Source organism: Oncorhynchus tshawytscha, linkage group LG16 (assembly GCF_018296145.1).
Source record: "Oncorhynchus tshawytscha isolate Ot180627B linkage group LG16, Otsh_v2.0, whole genome shotgun sequence".
NCBI classification, from domain to species: Eukaryota; Metazoa; Chordata; class Actinopteri; order Salmoniformes; family Salmonidae; genus Oncorhynchus; species Oncorhynchus tshawytscha.
The window spans coordinates 81,805,154-81,826,750 of record NC_056444.1 but is presented as its reverse complement, the minus strand read 5'-3'; the positions used below and the strand labels follow the sequence as shown (position 1 = coordinate 81,826,750).

The window sequence follows — 21,597 nt, the reverse complement described above, 5'->3', positions numbered from 1 at the left end:
TTCTACCTTCTCAACAACACTATCAACAAGGCAGGTCCTACAGGCCCTAGTTTCTACCTTCTCAACAACACTATCAACAAGGCAGGTCCTACAGGCCCTAGTTTCTACCTTCTTAACAACACTATCAACAAGGCAGGTCCTATAGGCCCTAGTTTCTACCTTCTAAACAACACTATCAACAAGGCAGGTCATATAGGCCCTAGTTTCTCCCTTCTTAACAGCACTATCAACAAGGCAGGTCCTATAGGCCCTAGTTTCTACCTTCTAAACAACACTATCAACAAGGCAGGTCCTACAGGCCCTGGTCTTGTCACACCAAGATTACTGTTCAGTAGTGTGGCCAGGTGTCACAAAGAGGGACTTAGGAAAATTGCAGTTGGCTCAGAACAAGGCAGCACGGCTGGCCCTTAAAAGTACACGGAGAGCCAACATTAATGACATGCATGTCAATCTCTCATGGCTCAAAGTGGAAGAGAGATTACCGAGGTAGGTAAAACTGTCTGTTTTAAAATACTAGCACACAGCTCGGACACCCATGCATACCCCACAAGACATGCCACCAGAGGTCTCTTCACAGTCCCCAAGTTCAGAACAGACTATGGGAGGCGCACATTACGACATAGAGCCACGACTACATGGAACTCTATTCCAGATCAGGTTACTGATAAACAGTAGAATCAGATTTAAAAAGCAGGTAAAAATACACCTTATAGGGAACAGCAGGGACTGTGAAGCAACACAAACATATAATAATGCCTTCATTTTGCCGGCCTCCATAATAAATACTAATACAGAAATGACTTATATAATAGGGAGTATGCTCTGCATACTCTTTGACTGTCTGCATACTCTTTGACTGTCTGCATACTCTTTGACTGTCTGCATACTCTTTGACTGTCTGCATACTCTTTGACTGTCTGCATACTCTTTGACTGTCTGCATACTCTTTGACTGTCTGCATACTCTTTGACTGTCTGCATACTCTTTGACTGTCTGCATACTCTTTGACTGTCTGCATACTCTTTGACTGTCTGCATACTCTTTGACTGTCTGCTTACTGTAAACCAGCTGGTGTATAAGGGCTGACTGATTATACGACTATATATATTTGCTAGCCATTACCTGATTGGCAATTAATTAACAACTAATGGGTTTATGTTTGTCTAAACTAATTAATTAAGTCAGATGAATAAAGTGATCTAATTCATTCATCATGTTGACATTGTGAAACAGCCTCATTTAGGCTCTGGCTTGGCACTGAGCTGATTATTCTCAAACGACCAAGATCTGTCTCAATTAAAAGTGTGTGTAGCTAGCAGTGGGTATACTGACTTGAAGTAAAGCTCTTTGAAGGTAAAGTGTGTCTCCACGATGCCAGTAGTCTTGACTCTGGTCCTCAGCACGTCTTGCTGGGTGGGGACATAACTCTGTTGGGTGATACGGTCCAGGTCATTCAGATAACTGAGGGAGAGAGATAGAGAGAGAGAAATCAATGAAAAAAAACAATTGCATACATAATTATTTCATACATGTAATCTGATTCCGATCAATACGTAATCTGATTCCGATCAATACGTAATCTGATTCCGATCAATACGTAATCTGATTCCGATCAATACGTAATCTGATTCCGATCAATACGTAATCTGATTCAGATCAATACGTAATCTGATTCAGATCAATACGCAATCTGATTCAGATCAATACGCAATCTGATACAGATCAATACGCAATCTGATACAGATCAATACGCAATCTGATTCAGATCAATACACAATCTGATTCAGATCAATACACAATCTGATTCAGATCAATACACAATCTGATTCAGATCAATACACAGTGAACACTTAATCACTGATTTAATGAATCAATAACCGTCCCACAACTGTTCACAGACAAAACATACATACCATTGATTCAGATCACCATAGACAGCATCTGATTCAGATCAATACCACAGTGAACACTTAATCACTGATTTAATGAATCAATAACCATGTCTAGACCAACTGTTCACAGACCAAAACATACATACCATGTTGACCAGCTTCAAGCACCACCATAGACAGCATGTCTAGACCAGCTTCAAGAACCACCATAGACAGCATGTCCACCATAGACGGCATGTCTAGACCAGCTTCAAGCACCACCATAGACAGCATGTCTAGACCAGCTTCAAGCACCACCATAGACGGCATGTCTAGACCAGCTTCATGCACCACCATAGACGGCATGTCTAGACCAGCTTCACCAGCACCACCATAGACAGCATGTCTAGACCAGCTTCAAGCACCACCATAGACAGCATGTCCACCACCACCATAGACAGCATGTCTAGACCAGCTTCAAGCACCACCATAGACAGCATGTCTAGACCAGCTTCAAGCACCACCATAGACAGCATGTCTAGACCAGCTTCAAGCACCACCATAGACAGCATGTCTAGACCAGCTTCAAGCACCACCATAGACAGCATGTCTAGACCAGCTTCAAGCACCACCATAGACAGCATGTCTAGACCAGCTTCAAGCACCACCATAGACAGCATGTCTAGACCAGCTTCAAGCACCACCATAGACAGCATGTCTAGACCAGCTTCAAGCACCACCATAGACTGCATGTCTAGACCAGCTTCAAGCACCACCATAGACAGCATGTCTAGACCAGCTTCAAGCACCACCATAGACAGCATGTCTAGACCAGCTTCAAGCACCACCATAGACTGCATGTCTAGACCAGCTTCAAGCACCACCATAGACAGCATGTCTAGACCAGCTTCAAGCACCACCATAGACAGCATGTCTAGACCAGCTTCAAGCACCACCATAGACGGCATGTCCACCAGCATGTCTAGACCAGCTTCAAGCACCACCATAGACAGCATGTCTAGACCAGCTTCAAGCACCACCATAGACAGCATGTCTAGACCAGCTTCAAGCACCACCATAGACAGCATGTCCACCATAGACCAGCATGTCAGACCACCACCATAGACAGCATGTCTAGACCAGCTTCAAGCACCACCATAGACACCATGTCTAGACCAGCTTCAAGCACCACCATAGACACCATGTCTAGACCAGCTTCAAGCACCACCATAGACAGCATGTCAAGCACCACCATAGACGGCATGTCTAGACCAGCCAGCACCACCAAGACACCACCATAGACAGCATAGACCAGTCAAGCACCACCATAGACACCATGTCTAGACCAGCTTCAAGCACCACCATAGACAGCATGTCTAGACCAGCTTCAAGCACCACCATAGACAGCATGTCCACCATAGACAGCATGTCTAGACCAGCTTCAAGCACCACCATAGACAGCATGTCTAGACCAGCTTCAAGCACCACCATAGACAGCATGTCTAGACCAGCTTCAAGCACCACCATAGACGGCATGTCTAGACCAGCTTCAAGCACCACCATAGACAGCATGTCTAGACCAGCTTCAAGCACCACCATAGACGGCATGTCTAGACCAGCTTCAAGCACCACCATAGACAGCATGTCCACCATAGACGGCATGTCTAGACCAGCTTCAAGCACCACCATAGACACCATGTCTAGACCAGCTTCAAGCATCACCATAGACAGCATGTCAAATCAAACTATTTATATAGCACATTTCAGACATGAATGCAACACAATGCATTTTACAATAAAAATTATAATAAACAATGAAAAAATATATATATATATTTACCATGTATTTCTTTACAGTCCAGTTTTTGACCCCTGGGAGGGTATTCAAGGGAAAGGAGGAATAATACCTCAAGGCTGCCTCTCCATGCCCCTTTGGCATATTTAAAAGGCCAGTGCCAGAGGACCTGAGGGACCTACTGGGTACACAACCCAAAAACCTTATATTTATTGGGGTGCACAATCGTGGATTGATTTAAAAACCAATAGAATATCCTTAAAATGAATTCTAAGACTCAGACAGGCAGCCAGTGCAGAGACCTTAAAACCAGTGTAATGTGTGCTCTCCATCTGGTCTTGGTCAGTACCCGTGCTGCAGCATTCTGTACGTTTTACAGTTGACCAATCGGCTTTCTTGGGTAACCAGACAGGGGAGCATTAAGGTAGTCAAACCTGCTTGTGGTAAAACCATGGATGAGTCTCTCTGTATCTGCCAGAGATAGAAACCTGTTTCTCAGGTGGTAAAAAGCCATTTTGGTCATATTCCTAATGTGTGAATCGAAATTGAGTTGATAATTTTAAAATTACACGTTGTTGTTTTTTTACCTGGTGTTTTATCTTTATTGCCTGTGAATTCAAATTCGCAGCCAGATTCTCGATCTGTGCTTTGGCTCCAATAATAAGTACCTCATTCTTGTTTTGATTTAGCTGGAGGAAGTTGTGAGTCATCCAAGTATATAAATCACTATTACAATCTAATATTTTACCTGTGTATCTTCTGTGTAACAGTGAAAATCAATGCCGTGCTTTCTGATAACCATTCCAAGGTGTAACATACAGCGCCTTCGGAAAGTATTCAGACCCATTGACTTTTTCCACATTTTGTTACGTTGCAGCCTTATTCTAAAATTGATTAAGTCGTTATTTATCTTAATCAATTTTAGACCTTTTTGCAAATTTATATATATAAAAAAACTGAAATATAACATTTACATAAGTATTCAGACCCTTTACTCAGTACTTTGTTGAAGCACCTTACAGTCTCGATTTTTCGACATTTGAGAAAATGTCCCTTGAATTTTTTGGTACACCCACAGGAAAGCTCTTTATTGTCTACACCCATTCAGCATCGTTCACACCATCTTAAGCTTTAACCCCACACATCTCTTTAAGGATTCACATGAGGCCATGTGCTAAACTGAGTGAGTAGTTTAGTAAACAACCAAAGATTTCAAGACTAAAAGTGAAAAAGTGAAATGATTACTTGAATAGTAGCAATATCCAAAACATAAATATTTTACAATTATTAGATTACGCTTACCCGACACACTTGTCTAAATTGATGGGTCATGTGAGAGAAAACTATAACCACATCTAGCTAAGTGGATGGGTTACTATTGTCTAGACACGTACACATGTTCATGAAATACACGTAATCACCCCCAGACACATCTGTCTAACTTGATGGGTCATGTAATCATCTGGTGAAGTGGAGTCTTTTGTTTTTTCTTGGTCAAGTAGCCTTTTCTAGCTAATCAATGAATGAATCCCTAGCCAGTCTCCAGGTCTCAACCCCATAGAAAATCTTTGGAGGGAGTTGAAAGTTGTGCTGCCCATCAACACCCCCAAACATCACTGCTCTAGAGAAGATCTGCATGGAGGTATGGGCCAAAATACCAGCAAGTGTGTGTGAAAACCTTGTGAAGACTTGCAGAAAACATTTGACCTGTCATTGCCAACAAAGGGTATATAACAAAGTATTGAGATAAACTTTTGTTATTGACCAAATACTTATTTTCCACCATAATTGGCAAATAAATTCATTAAAAAATGTGATTTTCTGGATTTTTTCCCCTCATTTTGTCTGTCATAGTTGAAGTGTACCTATGATGAAATTTACAGGCCTCTCATCTTTTTAAGTGGGAGAACTTGCACAATTGTTGACTGACTAAATACTTTCTTGCCCCACTGTATGTGCCAAGTTGCTCTGTCAGAATATCATAATGGACCTGCAACTTTGACTTTCTACAATTCCGCTCTACAATTTCTCTTTAATGGATGAGGTGAGGAAACAAATACAACGGGCTCTCTGTTTGGATGTGGCCATTTTCAACCTTACTGGAGATCTGGCGTCGGTGGTTTCCCTTCATTTGTTATTAAAAGTTATCAACTAAATCCTCACAATAATACAATCTGTAGCAACTTCAGAGGTCAGATAGTGCTTCTTAATAATGCATTCAGGTACGTAAAAAAGGTAGTAACAAATAGAGTGTTGATCAGATAAAGCAACATCAACAATAGAGGATATGTCAATAGAAAGACCCTTGGTAATAACCAGGTCCAGAGTATGACTGTAGTTATGGGTGGGCCCGGCCCAGTAGAAAGACCCATGGTAATAACCAGGTCCAGAGTATGACTGTAGTTATGGGTGGGCCCAGTAGAAAGACCCTTGGTAATAACCAGGCCCAGAGTATGACTGTAGTTATGGCTAGGCCCAGTAGAAAGCCCCTTGGTAATAACCAGGTCCAGAGTATGACTGTAGTTATGGCTGGGCCCAGTAGAAAGCCTCTTGGTAATAACCAGGTCCAGAGTATGGCTGTGGTTATGGCTGGGCCCAGTTGAAAGCCTCTTGGTAATTACCAGGTCTAGAGTATGACTGTAGTTATGGCTGGGCCCAGTAGAAAGACCCTTGGTAATAACCAGGTCCAGAGTATGGCTGTAGTTATGGCTGGGCCCAGTAACATTTTGGATAAAGTCCATAGAGCCAAAAAGATTCATAAATTCAATGGCCTTGGAGTCAGTCTGTCAACATGAATATTAAAATCACCCAACACAATGATTTTATCATAGTTCTCAACAGACAATAGTTCAGAGAAACCAGTAAAGAAAGTGGGGCAGCGCTTTGTTGTCCTATACAGGGTTATAGTCAGCACTGGTAGCTGACATTTAAACAGTATAGCATGATGCTCAAAATACCCAAAGTTGCCAAATGAAAAGTCCTTACAGTTGAGAGCATTAGTAAAAATAGAGGCTGTCGCCCCACCAGTTTCCCCTTTTCAGAGTATGAAAAGCTGTAGTCTGGGGGAAATGATAGGATATGACAGTTTATATAAACTCAATAGAAGGCAGAGTTAAAGGAACATACATTAGTTTACTCACAATAACCAAAGTGCCATTTCTACAGGAGTCGATATGCTTTCCAAGTCCTCCGGTTGCTTATTCTGACAGGGAGAACTGGAGCACTACCAGGCCCTGTCTGTCGTCAGTCTCTAAAAACAGTTTGATGTTGCTGGAAATAATCCAGGAACTCCATGCAGTTAGTGTGAATCCTGCTCGTTGCTCCCACAGCAAATCAAAGTTGTCACAAAAGGAGACATTCCTGTCGTTGCAAAGTCTCTTCGTGTACTCGTTTAGGGCAAAAGTTTTGTTGTCCTCCCTCAGATCACCTAAAGCGAAGGTCGTTAAAACCTATGTGACTGACGATGGTGTCAATATTGGAGTAGTTGGCCAGAACCATTTATGTAAAGCCCTTTTAAAAAAACTAAACAACAGTAGAACAAAAGTCTAGTGAACTGGACTGAAGGACATGTTCTCTGGACAGAGACAGAAACAAACAAAGACAGCCGAGGACTGTAAAATCTATGTGATCCATGTGAATTCAGGCTGAATACAGTTTCATGTGTTGATAAATGATAAACATTGGTTGCTAGAGGTTTGAGTGAAAACAGAGAGGTGGGGATTTCCAAAACAAAGTCGAAGTATCCTTCACACTAACCTACCTTACCCTAGCCTAGGGTGTGGGGATATAGGCGCCAAAAGTAGCCATAACTTCCCATCTATCATAACTGTAAATAAACTCACTGGAACAAAATAATACACCATTGTTTTTGGTCTTAGTGAACTTTCTCCTATTGTAAACATTGTCATAAAATATTCAGTACATGTATAGATAGTCCCCTCATTTAGCTACTGGTGTACAATTACAGTATATTGTAAGTTACTTACACTACAGCACAGTGTAATACACTGTGTGTAGGCTACATTACGTAAGGGGTAATCAACGAGGGGCTATGCGTACTCTGAAAAATTGATAATGCCGCTTATACCAAGGCTATTTTTGCCGCTAAGAAATGTGTTAATTTGCAACTAGAAATGTGTTCAACATTCATTGAAGTAGCTAGCACCTTTACTAGATATCTACAGTAGTTGCCTTGGTAACCAAACAAACAGTTTAGATAACCAAACCATCAGTTCTCTTACAGTAGCTTGCTATTATGAAAATCAAATTCAACAATGCCAATAATGTTTTCAATCGCTCTTTTACTTTCAAATGCTGCTCAAACATGGAATATGTTGGAATGAACTTCATTGCCATAGTCTGCCACAGAACGAGTCATAATACCCATAAAACCTAGCAGGTCAAACACGGAAATTGTTCCAATCGTTTTTCCACCATTTATCTTATCCATTGTGTATTTTAGAAACACTTCAAATAAGGGCTGTTTTATGGAGGTTTACCTTGGCGTGACGTTTTGATAATCGTGTAAATCTGTCTCGGACATGGTGACTTTTATCAACATATTTGGCTCGATTTGCCACAGGGTTCAATTCTTGGGCCAACTCTTTTCACTGTAATCATCAATGATGTCGCTCTTGCTGCTGGTGAGTCTCTGATCCACCTCTACGCAGACCACACCATTCTGTATACTTCTGGCCCTTCTTTGGACACTGTGTTAACTACCCTCCAGACGAGCTTCAATGCCATACAACTCCCCTTCCGTGGCCTCCAACTGCTCTTAAATACAAGTAAAATTAAATGCATGCTCTTCAACCGATCGCTGCCTACACCTGCCCGCCCGTCCAACATCAGTACTCTGGACGGTTCTGACTTAGAATATGTAGACAACTACAAATACCTAGGTGTCTGGTTAGACTGTAAACTCTCCTTACAGACTCACATTAAGCATCTCCAATCAAAGTTAAATCTAGAATTGGCTTCCTATTGCACAACAAAGCATCCTTCACTCATGCTGCCAAACATACCCTCGTAAAACTGACCATCCTACCGATCCTCGACTTCGGCGATGTCATTTACAAAATAGCCTCCAACACCCTACTCAACAAATTGGATATGGTCTATCACAGTGCCATCCGTTTTGTCACCAAAGCCCCATATACTACCCACCACTGCGACCTGTACGCTCTCGTTGGCTGGCCTTCACTTCATACTCGTCGCCAAACCCACTGGTTACAGGTCATCTACAAGTCTCTGCTAGATAAATCCCCGCCTTATCTCAGCTCACTGGTCACCATAGCAGCACCCACGCATAGCACGTGCTCCAGCAGGTGTATTTCACTGGTCACCCCCAGGGCCAATTCCTCTTTTGGCCGCCTCTCCTTCCAGTTCTCTGCTGCCAATGACTGGAACGAACTACAAAAATCTCTGAAACTGGAAACACCCATCTCCCTCACCAGCTGTAAGCACCAGATGTCAGAGCAGCGCACAGATCACTGCACCTGTACATAGCCCATCTATAAATAGCCCAAAAAATTACCTCATCCCCTACTGTATTTATTTATTTTTGCTCCCTTGCACCCCAGTATTTCTACTTTGACATTCACCAACTGCAAATCTACAATTCCAGTGTTTTTAGTTGCCCTATGTATCTTCCTGTTGGTGTTTTTCCAGTCAGTAGAAAGGCCTATTTAGTGTCCTAATTTTTCATAACTGTGACCTTAATTGCCTAACGTCTATAAGCTGTTAGTGTCTTAATGACCGTTCCACAGGTGCATGTTCATTCATTGTTTATGGTTCATTGAACAAGCATGGGAAACTGTTTAAACCCTTTACAATGAAGATCTGTGAAGTTATTTGGCTTTTTCTTTGAAAGACAGGGTCCTGAAAAAGGGACGTTTCTTTTTTTGCTGAGTTTTATAGCTAGTAGGTAAGTTTATGTAACCTCATTTAGTCATACCTGCTATGTTTTAAATTAATTGGTATTCGCACATTTGTTATTGAGGTAGAAATGCCGTCATGTTATTGAGGTAGAAATGCCGTCATGTTATTGATGCCAAAATTGGACTCTCTATTCCAGAACCAATGGACGTGCATGAGACTCATCACCTCTCAACTAGGTCAGCTGGTTCAACCTGGAACACTATTCTGAGTCTCATCACCTCTCAACTAGGTCATCTGGAACACTATTTTGAGTCTCATCACCTCTCAACTAGGTCAGCTGGTTCAACCTGGAACACTATTCTGAGTCTCATCACCTCTCAACTAGGTCAGCTGGTTCAACCCGGAAGAGCAGGTGTGTCCAGAAGAGCCCAGCTCGAACACCTGACTTAAATAATCAACATACTGAATCACGGCGATAGGCTACGCTTTGATATAGAACGCAATGCTCCACTCTCAAGTTGAAGTTGTTGACTGATGCCATGGTGGCGGCTGCTAAGAAGAAGGGCCAAGCTGAGAAGCAGAAGGCAGCACTGGTTAACACCTGCCCTGTCTGTCAGGTGAGTAGTATTGGTTGGTAATGTATGTGCCTTTAGGTTCCATACGTAAGCTATTGTACTGTCCTGTGTGGTACAGCCTTTCATATGTGTAGTAGTTTGTATCGTATTGCTTAGTTTATCATTTGTGCCAACTTTGAATTCGATCTAAACCACAGATTAATTTCCTCGATTTTGTAATTGACCTTTATAAAAATCTAATCAAATCAAATGTTATTGGTCACATACACATGGTTAGCAGATGTTAACGCGAGTGTAGCGAAATGCTTCTGCTTCCAGTTCCGACAGTGCAGTAATATCTAACAATTCCCCAGCTACCAAATACACACAAATCTAAAGGGTGAATGAGAATATGTAAGTATATGGATGAGCGATGGCCGAGAGGCACAGACAAGGTGCAGTAGATGATATAAAATACAGCATAGACAGATGATATGAGTAATGTAAGATATGTAAACATTATTAAAGTGGTATTATTTAAAAGTGGAATTGTTTAAAGTGACGAGTGATCCATTTATTAAAGTGACTAGTGATCCATTTATTAAAGTGTCCAGTGATTGGGTCTCAATGTAGGCAGCAGCCTCTCTGAGTTAGTGATTGTTGTTAAGCAATCTGATGGCCTTGAGATTGAAAAACAGCTTATATCTCTAGACACAGATCCGAAGACATTCAAGCAGCTCTTTGAGAGCTAGTATCCCAAGTCTACAATGATCCCAGTACTGGTTGATGTGCAGGCCTAAGTGACCACACAGTCAAATGGACCTACAGCTGAGGTAAGATTGGACCTCCCAAGTGGAGCAGCGGTCTAAGGCACTGCATCTCAGTGCTTGAGGTGTCTAGGTGACACCCTGGTTCGAATTCAGGCTGTATCACAACCCGGCCGTGATTGGTGGTCCAATAGGGACGGGCACAAAATTGGCCCAGCGTCGTCCGGGTATGGCCGGTGTAGGCCGTCATTGTAAATAATAATTTTTTAACTGACTTGGCTAGGTTAAATAAAAATGTTAGCTATATATATATATTTATATTTATATATATATATATATATATATATATATATATTTATATTAGATTCTTCCATCATTCACACACAATAGACATAGAATAAACCACCATGTTGTCAACAAAACACTGTCCTCAACGCTGAAGTTGTATTGTCTGTGGAAATGCTGTGTTCACTTTAATGATGTGATTCACAGACACACAACGACCATGATGTGACTCACAGACACACAATGACCACAATGTGACTCACAGACACACAATGACCACAATGTGACTGCTGCAACTGAGACAGAATGACATCGAAGGACACACGTGGAGACCCCGAGTAAGACTGGACATGGGCCAGATATTTGTGACAACGACTTCAAAAGGGATGCAGAAGCAAACCAGCATCAAACCCATTTGAATGTTTATTCCATAGCCAACCATCTCTAGCTACCTCTTATTCCACACGACTCCTTTTAGGTCCCTCAACTTCAGACACTTTGAAACTCTCCATCTTATTTTTTTATTTATTTTACCTTTAACTAGGCAAGTCGGTTAAGAATAAATTCTTATTTACAATGACGGCCTACCGGGGAACAGTGACGTAACTGCCTTGTTCAGGGGCAGAACGACAGATTTTTACCTTGTCAGCTCAGGGATTTGATCTTGCAACCTTTCGGTAACTAGTCCAACGCTCTAACCACTAGGTTACCTGCTGCCCCAACGCTCTAACCGCTAGGCTACCTGCAGCCCCTACACTCTAACCGCTAGGCAACCTGCTGCCACTACACACTAACCCCTAGGCTACCAGCTTTCCTTCCAGTTCTCTGCTGCCAGTGACTGGAATGAATTGCAAAAATCGCTGAAGTTGGAGACTTATTTCCCTCACCAACTTTAAACATCAACTATCTGAGCAGCTAACCCATCACTGCAGCTGTACATAGTCCATCTGTAAATAGCCCACCCAATCTACCTACCTCATCCCCACACTGTTTTTATTTTATCTACTTTTCTGCTCTTTTGCACACCAGTATCTCTACTTGCACATCATCATCTGCTCATTTATCACTCCAGTGTTAATCTGCTAAATTGTAATTATTCGCTCCTATGGCCTATTTATTGCCTTACCTCCTCATGCCTTTTGCACACACTGTATATAGACTTTATTTTTTATTTTTTCTACTGTGTCATTGACTTGTTTATTGTGTTATTGGCTTGTTTATTGTTTACTCCATGTGTAACTCTGTGTTGTTGTCTGTGTCACACTGCTTTGCTTTATCTTGGCCAGGTGGCAGTAGCAAATGAGAAGTTGTTCTCAACTAGCCTACCTGGTTAAATAAAGGTGAAATAAAACATTTAAAAAATGGTACAGCCATCACTATGTTGAGTGGTACTCCGTAATGTTTTGTCTTTTCCCCAATACAAAGTGTAAATAGCTGTAACAGTGTAACAGGATGCATGTTTTGGAATATTTTTTATAAAATGTACTTCCATCTTTTCATTCTGTCAATTCGGTTAGTATTGTGGAGTAACTACAATGTTGTTGATCCATCCTAAGTTTCCTCCTATCACCGTTTTAAAGTCACCATTGGCTTCATGGTGAAATCCCCGAGCGGTTTCCTTCCTCTCCGGCAACTGAGTTAGGATGGACGCCTGTATCTTTGTAGTGACTGGGTGTATTGATACACCATCTGAGTGTAATAAATAACTTCACCGTGCTCAAAGGGATATTCAATGTCTGCTTTTTACATTTTTACCCATCTAGCAATAGGTTCCGTTCTCTGCAAACCATTGGAAAACCTCCCTGGTCTTTGTGGTTGAATATGTGTTTGAAATTAACTGCTCAACTGAGGGACCTGACAGATATTTGAATATGTATGGGGTACAGAGACGAGATAGTCATTCAAAAATCATATTAAACATTATTATTGCAGAGTGAGTCCATGCAACTTATTGTGACTTAAGCACATTTTGTTTTACTCCTGAATTTATTTAGGTTAACTACTTATCAACTGAAGACATTCCAGCTTTATTATTTATGAAAAATTCAATATACATTATGGGTATTGTGTGTAGTAGACCAGTAACAAAAAAAAAAACTAAATTTAATACATTTTAAATTCAGGCTGTAAAACAACAAAATGTGGAAAAAGTCAAGGGGTGTGAATACTTTCATTGAAAAACACAGCAGCTCTGTCACGCTCCGGTCTTAGTATTTTGTGTTTTCTTTATTTATTTGGTCAGGCCAGGGTGTGACATGGGTTTATTTTGTGGTGTGTTTGTGTATTGGGGTTTTTCGTAGGTTTTGGGATTGTGGCTTAGTGGGGTGTTCTAGCAAAGTCTATGGTTGCCTGAGGCGGTTCTCAATCAGAGGCAGGTGATTCTCGTTGTCTCTGATTGGGAACCATATTTAGGCAGCCATATTCTTTGAGTGTTTCGTGGGTGATTGTTCCTGTCTCAGTGTTTTGTATTCACCAGATAGGCTGTATAGGTTTTCACGGTCCGTTTGTTGTTTTGTATTGTTCGTGTTCATCTTTATTAAAGATGTATGTTATCAACCACGCTGCATTTTGGTCCGACTCTCATTCGACGGAAGAAAACCGTAACAAGCTTTTAGGTATGTTTTGTATAACAACAAAGTTGGCTATTTTACAATGGGGGTCAATGGAAAATAATGTTTGGTTTCCCCAATTTGTGGGAGTGGTCAAGGGGAATTTCTTCTTATGATATGAATACCGACTCGGTGTATAAATTACAATACCTTACTCGTCAATCCACAGTGTAATAAATTAATTAACACAATAGACCAACTAATATTTCATAACTGAAATGATAACAGCTGAGTAATCTCATTGTTTATTGTTTATCATTGTTTATCTCCCACTGCATTGTGGAATGCAGATCAGCTATCAGGTAGCTAGGCTTGTATTCTCAAAACCAGCTGCATCGTAAACAAGCTCGAACAAGACACATCTCGTCTCTCACTACCGATCCTGTTTCTGTTCCTCCTCTGAGGTTCAGAAATAAACACAATTTAACCTCTCAGAGACAGTGTTCTCCACAAGTACGTAGAGTGGCCAGCCAAATAGTAAAATTAGTAGGTGAGGTGCCCCCAGGCGTCCCGAGGTTGGGTAACTCTGGACTAAGACTATGGCAAGGACCATTTTCAAGTAAGAGAACATTAAACCGGTCATCTCTTGAGATTATAAAAGTATTATTGACAGTTTAACTGCAAGATGTTTGTTCTTCAAATTACATTGCATTCGGAAAGTATTCATACCCCTTGACTTTTTCCACAGTGTTGCGTTACAGCCTTATTCTAAAATGTATTAAAAACAATATTTTCCCCTCATCTATTTACACACAATACCCCGTAATGACAAAGCAAACAGGTTGATTGGACATGATTTGGAAAGGCAACACACCAGTCTGTATAAGGTCACAGTCGACAGTGCATGTCAGAGCAAAACAAGCCATGAGGTCGAAGGAATTGTCTGGATTGTGTTGAGGCAGCAAAAAATTTCTGCAGCAATGAAGGTCCCCAAGAACGTAGTGGCCTTCATTTTTAAATGGAAGAAGTTTGGAACCACCAAGACTCTTCCTAGAGCTGGCCACCCGGCCAAACTGAGCAATCAGGGGAGAAGGGCCAAGAACCCAATGGTCACTCTGACAGAGCTCCTCTGTGGGGAGAACCTTCCAGAAGGACAACCATCTCTGCAACACTCCACCAATCAGGCCTTTATGATAGAGTGGCCAGATGGAAGCCCCTCCTCAGTAAAAGACACATGACAGCCCACTTGGATTGGGCTGATTAAACCAAGATTGAACTCTTTTGGCCTGAATGCCAATCGTCACATCTGGAGGAATCCTTACGGTGAAGCATGGAGGTAGCAGCATCATGCTATGGGGATGTTTTTCAGCAACAGTGGCTGGGAGACTAGTCAGGATCGAGGGAAAGATGAACAGAGCAAAGAACAGAGAAATCCTTGATGAAGTCCTGAGCGCTCTGGAGCAGGTTCTCAGACTGGGGCGAAGGTTCACCTTCCAATAGGACAACAACCCTAAGCACACAGCCAAGACAACACAGGAGTGGTTCTGGGACAAGTCTCTGAATGTTGTTGAGTGGCCCAGCCAGAGCCCGGACTTGAACCTGATCTAACATTTCTGGAGAGACCTGAAAATAGCTGCGCAGCGACGCTCCCTATCCAATGTGATAGAGCTTGAGAGGATCTGCAGAGAAGGATGGGAGAAACTCCCCAAATACAGGTGTGGCAAGCTTGTATCGTCATACCTAAGACTCTAGGCTGTAATCGCTGCCAAAGGCGCTTCAACAAAGTACTGAGTAAAGGGTCTGAATACTTACTACATTAGCAAACATTTCTATAAACCTGTTTTTGCCTTGTCATTATGGGGTATTGTGTGTAGATTGATGAGGGAAAAAGCTATTTAATCCATTTTAGAATAAGACTGACGTAAAAGGTGACAGTACTTTCTGAAGGCCTTGTAATTATTTTTATTAATTCAAACAGAAAAATGAATTGAAAAAAGGTTCAATTGAAAACATAAAAGGGTCAATATGAACTATTATATCTTTCAGATTTTACATAGCCTAAATGAATCCAAAATGACCATTAGGTAGGGCCCTATAACATCTTATCTTGTTCTTTCCCAAATTCCTTTTAGATTTTCCAGGTTTCCGTTTATCCCATTCATTTCAGGTTATCACACTCAAAAACCACCTTGTTTTTTTTATCATTGAAAAACAACTTAATTGGATGTCGTAAGTCCACAACAACAATGCTTAAAAATACATTAGAGACCACATGAGGTCTGGGGGGAATTTTGTTTTGTGAAATTTAGATTTTTAGGTGTTTTTTTTATTATAGTGAGACCATTGTTCAGCGCATGTGTTTTTTTTTTTAGTTTGCTAAAGATAATAATGATATAATAAATAAATACATAAATAATAATGGATTGACTAAAATTATCATGATTTCATTCTACAGGTAAGCATAGGCTACTTTGTAGTTAACATTTAATTGAGAAGGTTTTTCGGAAAGCCTTTCCATCTACTAGAAGCCGGTCTTCATTAGCATCAATGCTAACAGCTACACAAAGTGGTACACACACACACACACACACACACACACATTCTCGTTGCCTCTTCAGAAAAGTTGCAGGACATACGAATCACTTGTCATGAACTTAGTGAACTTCATTTAGTTGATTCCCTACTAAAAAAAGGTCAATACATGTTCTTATATTGTTGAATTCCATTTTAATGCATGAATTCCGAGGTCCCTAATTATAATATTATCCACTACCATCTACCTCGAATGTTTTCATTTATCTGCAGATAATCGTCAAAAAGCCGTGGCCAACCAGAAGCCTATGAAATTGAGGGAGCCAACTTGAACTACTCTCACCGGTGCGATTCGGTAGACTACACTGACTGACGAGATGAGGACGCACTCACTTTAGAGTCACTGTCTAGCAAGCCCCGGCATCCTAGGAAAGAAAACCTAGGAAATCCATTGGATACCATGGACAGATAACCACGTTGCATGATTTATGAATGGCAAAGGGATTACAGGAGATCGACATTATTCTGTCAGTTCGACACATTTTATAAAAGTAGTCAACACTTGCTGTTCAGTTGTCAATCAAAGTAAATAGCCTATGCGCTACGACTCCACGTGGCTGGCTATGTGAAACATGTGAGAGAAAATAAATTAAATGTCCCAGAAAAAATAATTTGGCTAAGTGGATTTTAGACTCACTTATATTACATGGGACGTGCAAATTCACCAGCATCATGCTCGCTCTCTCCTTCTGTGTAAAGAACAAGCTGCAATTCAAATCCTACTTCCTGCATTGTAAACTGCCAGTGTGTATCTTTGATTATGTGTACATTAAACCAGTTTATAGGCATGACAAGTGGAAGAGGTGTGTGTGTGTGTGTGTGTGTGCTAAAACCCTACATCCCAACATTAGCATTCCATTCCACCACCTCTGGTCTCTTGGCCCTTCCACCCTTACGGTAAGGCAGCTCCCGCTTAGTCCAGCCAAAGCTCTTCTCTGTCCTGCCACCCCAATATTGGTGGAACAAGTTTCACCCTAAAGTCGGGACAGCGGAGTCCCTTGACCCAGCTTTCGAAAAACGTCTCAAACCCCTACCACTTTGAAGAGTTTCTTAAAATAACTCTCACGTCACCTCGACTCTCCTCCCTACAAGAAGTGACTTTGCTAAAAAATATCTTTGATGAGGGAAAATGTACATCATACGATTGCTTGTCTCACATAGCTGTGTTACGATAAATGCACTAATAAATGCACTCCGGATAAGAGCGTCTGCTAATTGATTAAAATGTTGTTTTAAAAAAAAATGTGTGTGTGTGTACTCTGTCTGTCTGTCCGTGTGTGTCTTACTAGGAGGCAGAGTCGTTGAGCTGGTACTCTCTGGAGCGCAGGAAGCAGGTCTGGACACCGCTGTCCGTCCACAGTCTCCGTATCACGCCGGTCAGATCTGATGAGATCACACCCTCTGCCGTTGTACCAGCCAATACAAACAGCTGACGGGCATCGTCCTGGCAACAGAGACATCCCCATTAGAACACAGATGGTTGATTAAGTTTTAATGTCACGTGCACAAGTACAGTGAAATGCCTCTTGCAAACTAAAAAATTCAATAATCAATAACAATGTACTACTAGAAAGAAAACACACGAGAAATAAGAATAGGAAATATGAAATACACAAAGTAAGTAAGGAAGGATATATTTAAAAAGTCAGTTCCAACACCATCTTTACATGAGCAGGGATACTGGAGTGATGGAGATAGATATGTATAGGGGACAGGGATACTGGAGTGATGGAGGTAGATATGTATAGGGGACAGGGGAGTGATGGAGGTAGATATGTATAGGGGACAGGGATACTGGAGTGATGGAGGTAGATATGTATAGGGGACAGGGATACTGGAGTGATGGAGGTAGATATGTATAGGGGACAGGGATACTGGAGTGATGGAGGTAGATATGTATAGGGGGAAGGGGACAGGGATACTGGAGTGATGGAGGTAGATATGTATAGGGGACAGGGATACTGGAGTGATGGAGGTAGATATGTATAGGGGACAGGGATACTGGAGTGATGGAGGTAGATATGTATAGGGGACAGGGATACTGGAGTGATGGAGGTAGATATGTATAGGGGACAGGGATACTGGTGATGGAGGTAGATGGAGGTAGGGATATGTGATGGAGGGGGAAGGGGACAGGGATACTGGAGTGATGGAGGTAGATATGTATAGGGGACAGGGATACTGGAGTGATGGAGGTAGATATGTATAGGGGACAGGGATACTGGAGTGATGGAGGTAGATATGTATAGGGGACAGGGATACTGGAGTGATGGAGGTAGATATGTATAGGGGACAGGGATACTGGAGTGATGGAGGTAGATATGTATAGGGGACAGGGATCCTGGAGTGATGGAGGTAGATATGTATAGGGGACAGGGATCCTGGAGTGATGGAGGTAGATATGTATAGGGGACAGGGATACTGGAGTGATGGAGGTAGATATGTATAGGGGACAGGGATACTGGAGTGATGGAGGTAGATATGTATAGGGGACAGGGATACTGGAGTGATGGAGGTAGATATGTATAGGGGACAGGGATACTGGAGTGATGGAGGTAGATATGTATAGGGGACAGGGATCCTGGAGTGATGGAGGTAGATATGTATAGGGGGAAGGGGACAGGGATCCTGGAGTGATGGAGGTAGATATGTATAGGGGACAGGGATACTGGAGTGATGGAGGTAGATATGTATAGGGGACAGGGATACTGGAGTGATGGAGGTAGATATGTATAGGGGGAAGGGGACAGGGGAGTGATGGAGGTAGATATATATAGGGGGACAGGGATCCTGGAGTGATGGAGGTAGATATGTATAGGGGACAGGGATACTGGAGTGATGGAGGTAGATATGTATAGGGGACAGGGATACTGGAGTGATGGAGGTAGATATGTATAGGGGACAGGGATACTGGAGTGATGGAGGTAGATATGTATAGGGGACAGGGATCCTGGAGTGATGGAGATAGATATGTATAGGGGGAAGGGGACAGGGATCCTGGAGTGATGGAGGTAGATATGTATAGGGGGAAGGGGACAGGGATACTGGAGTGATGGAGGTAGATATGTATAGGGGGAAGGGATACTGGAGTGATGGAGGTAGATATGTATAGGGGACAGGGATCCTGGAGTGATGGAGGTAGATATGTATAGGGGACAGGGATCCTGGAGTGATGGAGGTAGATATGTATAGGGGACAGGGATCCTGGAGTGATGGAGGTAGATATGTATAGGGGACAGGGATCCTGGAGTGATGGAGGTAGATATGTATAGGGGACAGGGATCCTGGAGTGATGGAGGTAGATATGTATAGGGGACAGGGATCCCTGGAGTGATGGAGGTAGATATGTATAGGGGACAGGGATACTGGAGTGATGGAGGTAGATATGTATAGGGGACAGGGATACTGGAGTGATGGAGGTAGATATGTATAGGGGAAGGGGACAGGGATACTGGAGTGATGGAGGTAGATATGTATAGGGGAAGGGGACAGGGATACTGGAGTGATGGAGGTAGATATGTATAGGGGACAGGGATCCTGGAGTGATGGAGATAGATATGTATAGGGGGAAGGGATCCTGGAGTGATGGAGGTAGATATGTATAGGGGACAGGGATCCTGGAGTGATGGAGGTAGATATGTATAGGGGAAGGGGACAGGGATCCTGGAGTGATGGAGGTAGATATGTATAGGGGAAGGGGACAGGGATACTGGAGTGATGGAGGTAGATATGTATAGGGGACAGGGATCCTGGAGTGATGGAGGTAGATATGTATAGGGGACAGGGATCCTGGAGTGATGGAGGTAGATATGTATAGGGGACAGGGATCCTGGAGTGATGGAGGTAGATATGTATAGGTGACAGGGATCCTGGAGTGATGGAGGTAGATATGTATAGGGGGAAGGGGACAGGGATCCTGGAGTGATGGAGGTAGATATGTATAGGGGACAGGGATCCTGGAGTGATGGAGGTAGATATGTATAGGGGACAGGGATCCTGGAGTGATGGAGGTAGATATGTATAGGGGACAGGGATCCTGGAGTGATGGAGGTAGATATGTATAGGGGACAGGGATCCTGGAGTGATGGAGGTAGATATGTATAGGGGGAAGGGGACAGGGATCCTGGAGTGATGGAGGTAGATATGTATAGGGGGAAGGGGACAGGGATACTGGAGTGATGGAGGTAGATATGTATAGGGGACAGGGATCCTGGAGTGATGGACGTAGATATGTATAGGGGACAGGGATCCTGGAGGTAGATATGATGGAGTGATGGAGGTAGATATGTATAGGGGACAGGGATCCTGGAGTGATGGAGGTAGATATGTATAGGGGACAGGGATCCTGGAGTGATGGAGGTAGATATGTATAGGGGGAAGGGGACAGGGATCCTGGAGTGATGGAGGTAGATATGTATAGGGGACAGGGATCCTGGAGTGATGGAGGTAGATATGTATAGGGGACAGGGATCCTGGAGTGATGGAGGTAGATATGTATAGGGGACAGGGATCCTGGAGTGATGGAGGTAGATATGTATAGGGGACAGGGATACTGGAGTGATGGAGGTAGATATGTATAGGGGACAGGGATACTGGAGTGATGGAGGTAGATATGTATAGGGGGAAGGGGACAGGGATACTGGAGTGATGGAGGTAGATATGTATAGGGGGAAGGGGACAGGGATCCTGGAGTGATGGAGGTAGATATGTATAGGGGACAGGGATCCTGGAGTGATGGAGGTAGATATGTATAGGGGGGGACAGGGATCCTGGAGTGATGGAGGTAGATATGTATAGGGGACAGGGATCCTGGAGTGATGGAGGTAGATATGTATAGGGGACAGGGATACTGGAGTGATGGAGGTAGATATGTATAGGGGACAGGGATACTGGAGTGATGGAGGTAGATATGTATAGGGGGAAGGGGACAGGGATACTGGAGTGATGGAGGTAGATATGTATAGGGGGAAGGGGACAGGGATCCTGGAGTGATGGAGGTAGATATGTATAGGGGACAGGGATCCTGGAGTGATGGAGGTAGATATGTATAGGGGACAGGGATCCTGGAGTGATGGAGGTAGATATGTATAGGGGGAAGGGGACAGGGATCCTGGAGTGATGGAGGTAGATATGTATAGGGACAGGGATCCTGGAGTGATGGAGGTAGATATGTATAGGGGACAGGGATCCTGGAGTGATGGAGGTAGATATGTATAGGGGACAGGGATCCTGGAGTGATGGAGGTAGATATGTATAGGGGACAGGGATCCTGGAGTGATGGAGGTAGATATGTATAGGGGACAG

At 42.7% G+C, this 21,597-nt stretch overlaps 1 protein-coding gene across 4 annotated transcripts in view; it reads right to left on the bottom strand.

Annotated features, from left to right (window-relative positions):
- LOC112235430 (guanine nucleotide-binding protein G(i) subunit alpha-3-like) overlaps positions 1-21,597 on the bottom strand; it is a 68,338-nt gene that overhangs the window by 11,997 nt on the left and 34,744 nt on the right. For all 4 annotated transcript variants that reach the window (XM_042299773.1, XM_042299771.1, XM_042299772.1 and 1 more), the window contains exons 4-5: positions 17,580-17,737; positions 1,333-1,461 (exon numbers count right to left, since the gene is read on the bottom strand). In XM_042299773.1, coding sequence (XP_042155707.1) covers positions 1,333-1,461; positions 17,580-17,737 — 287 coding nt within the window. The remainder of the gene's footprint in view (positions 1-1,332; positions 1,462-17,579; positions 17,738-21,597) is intronic.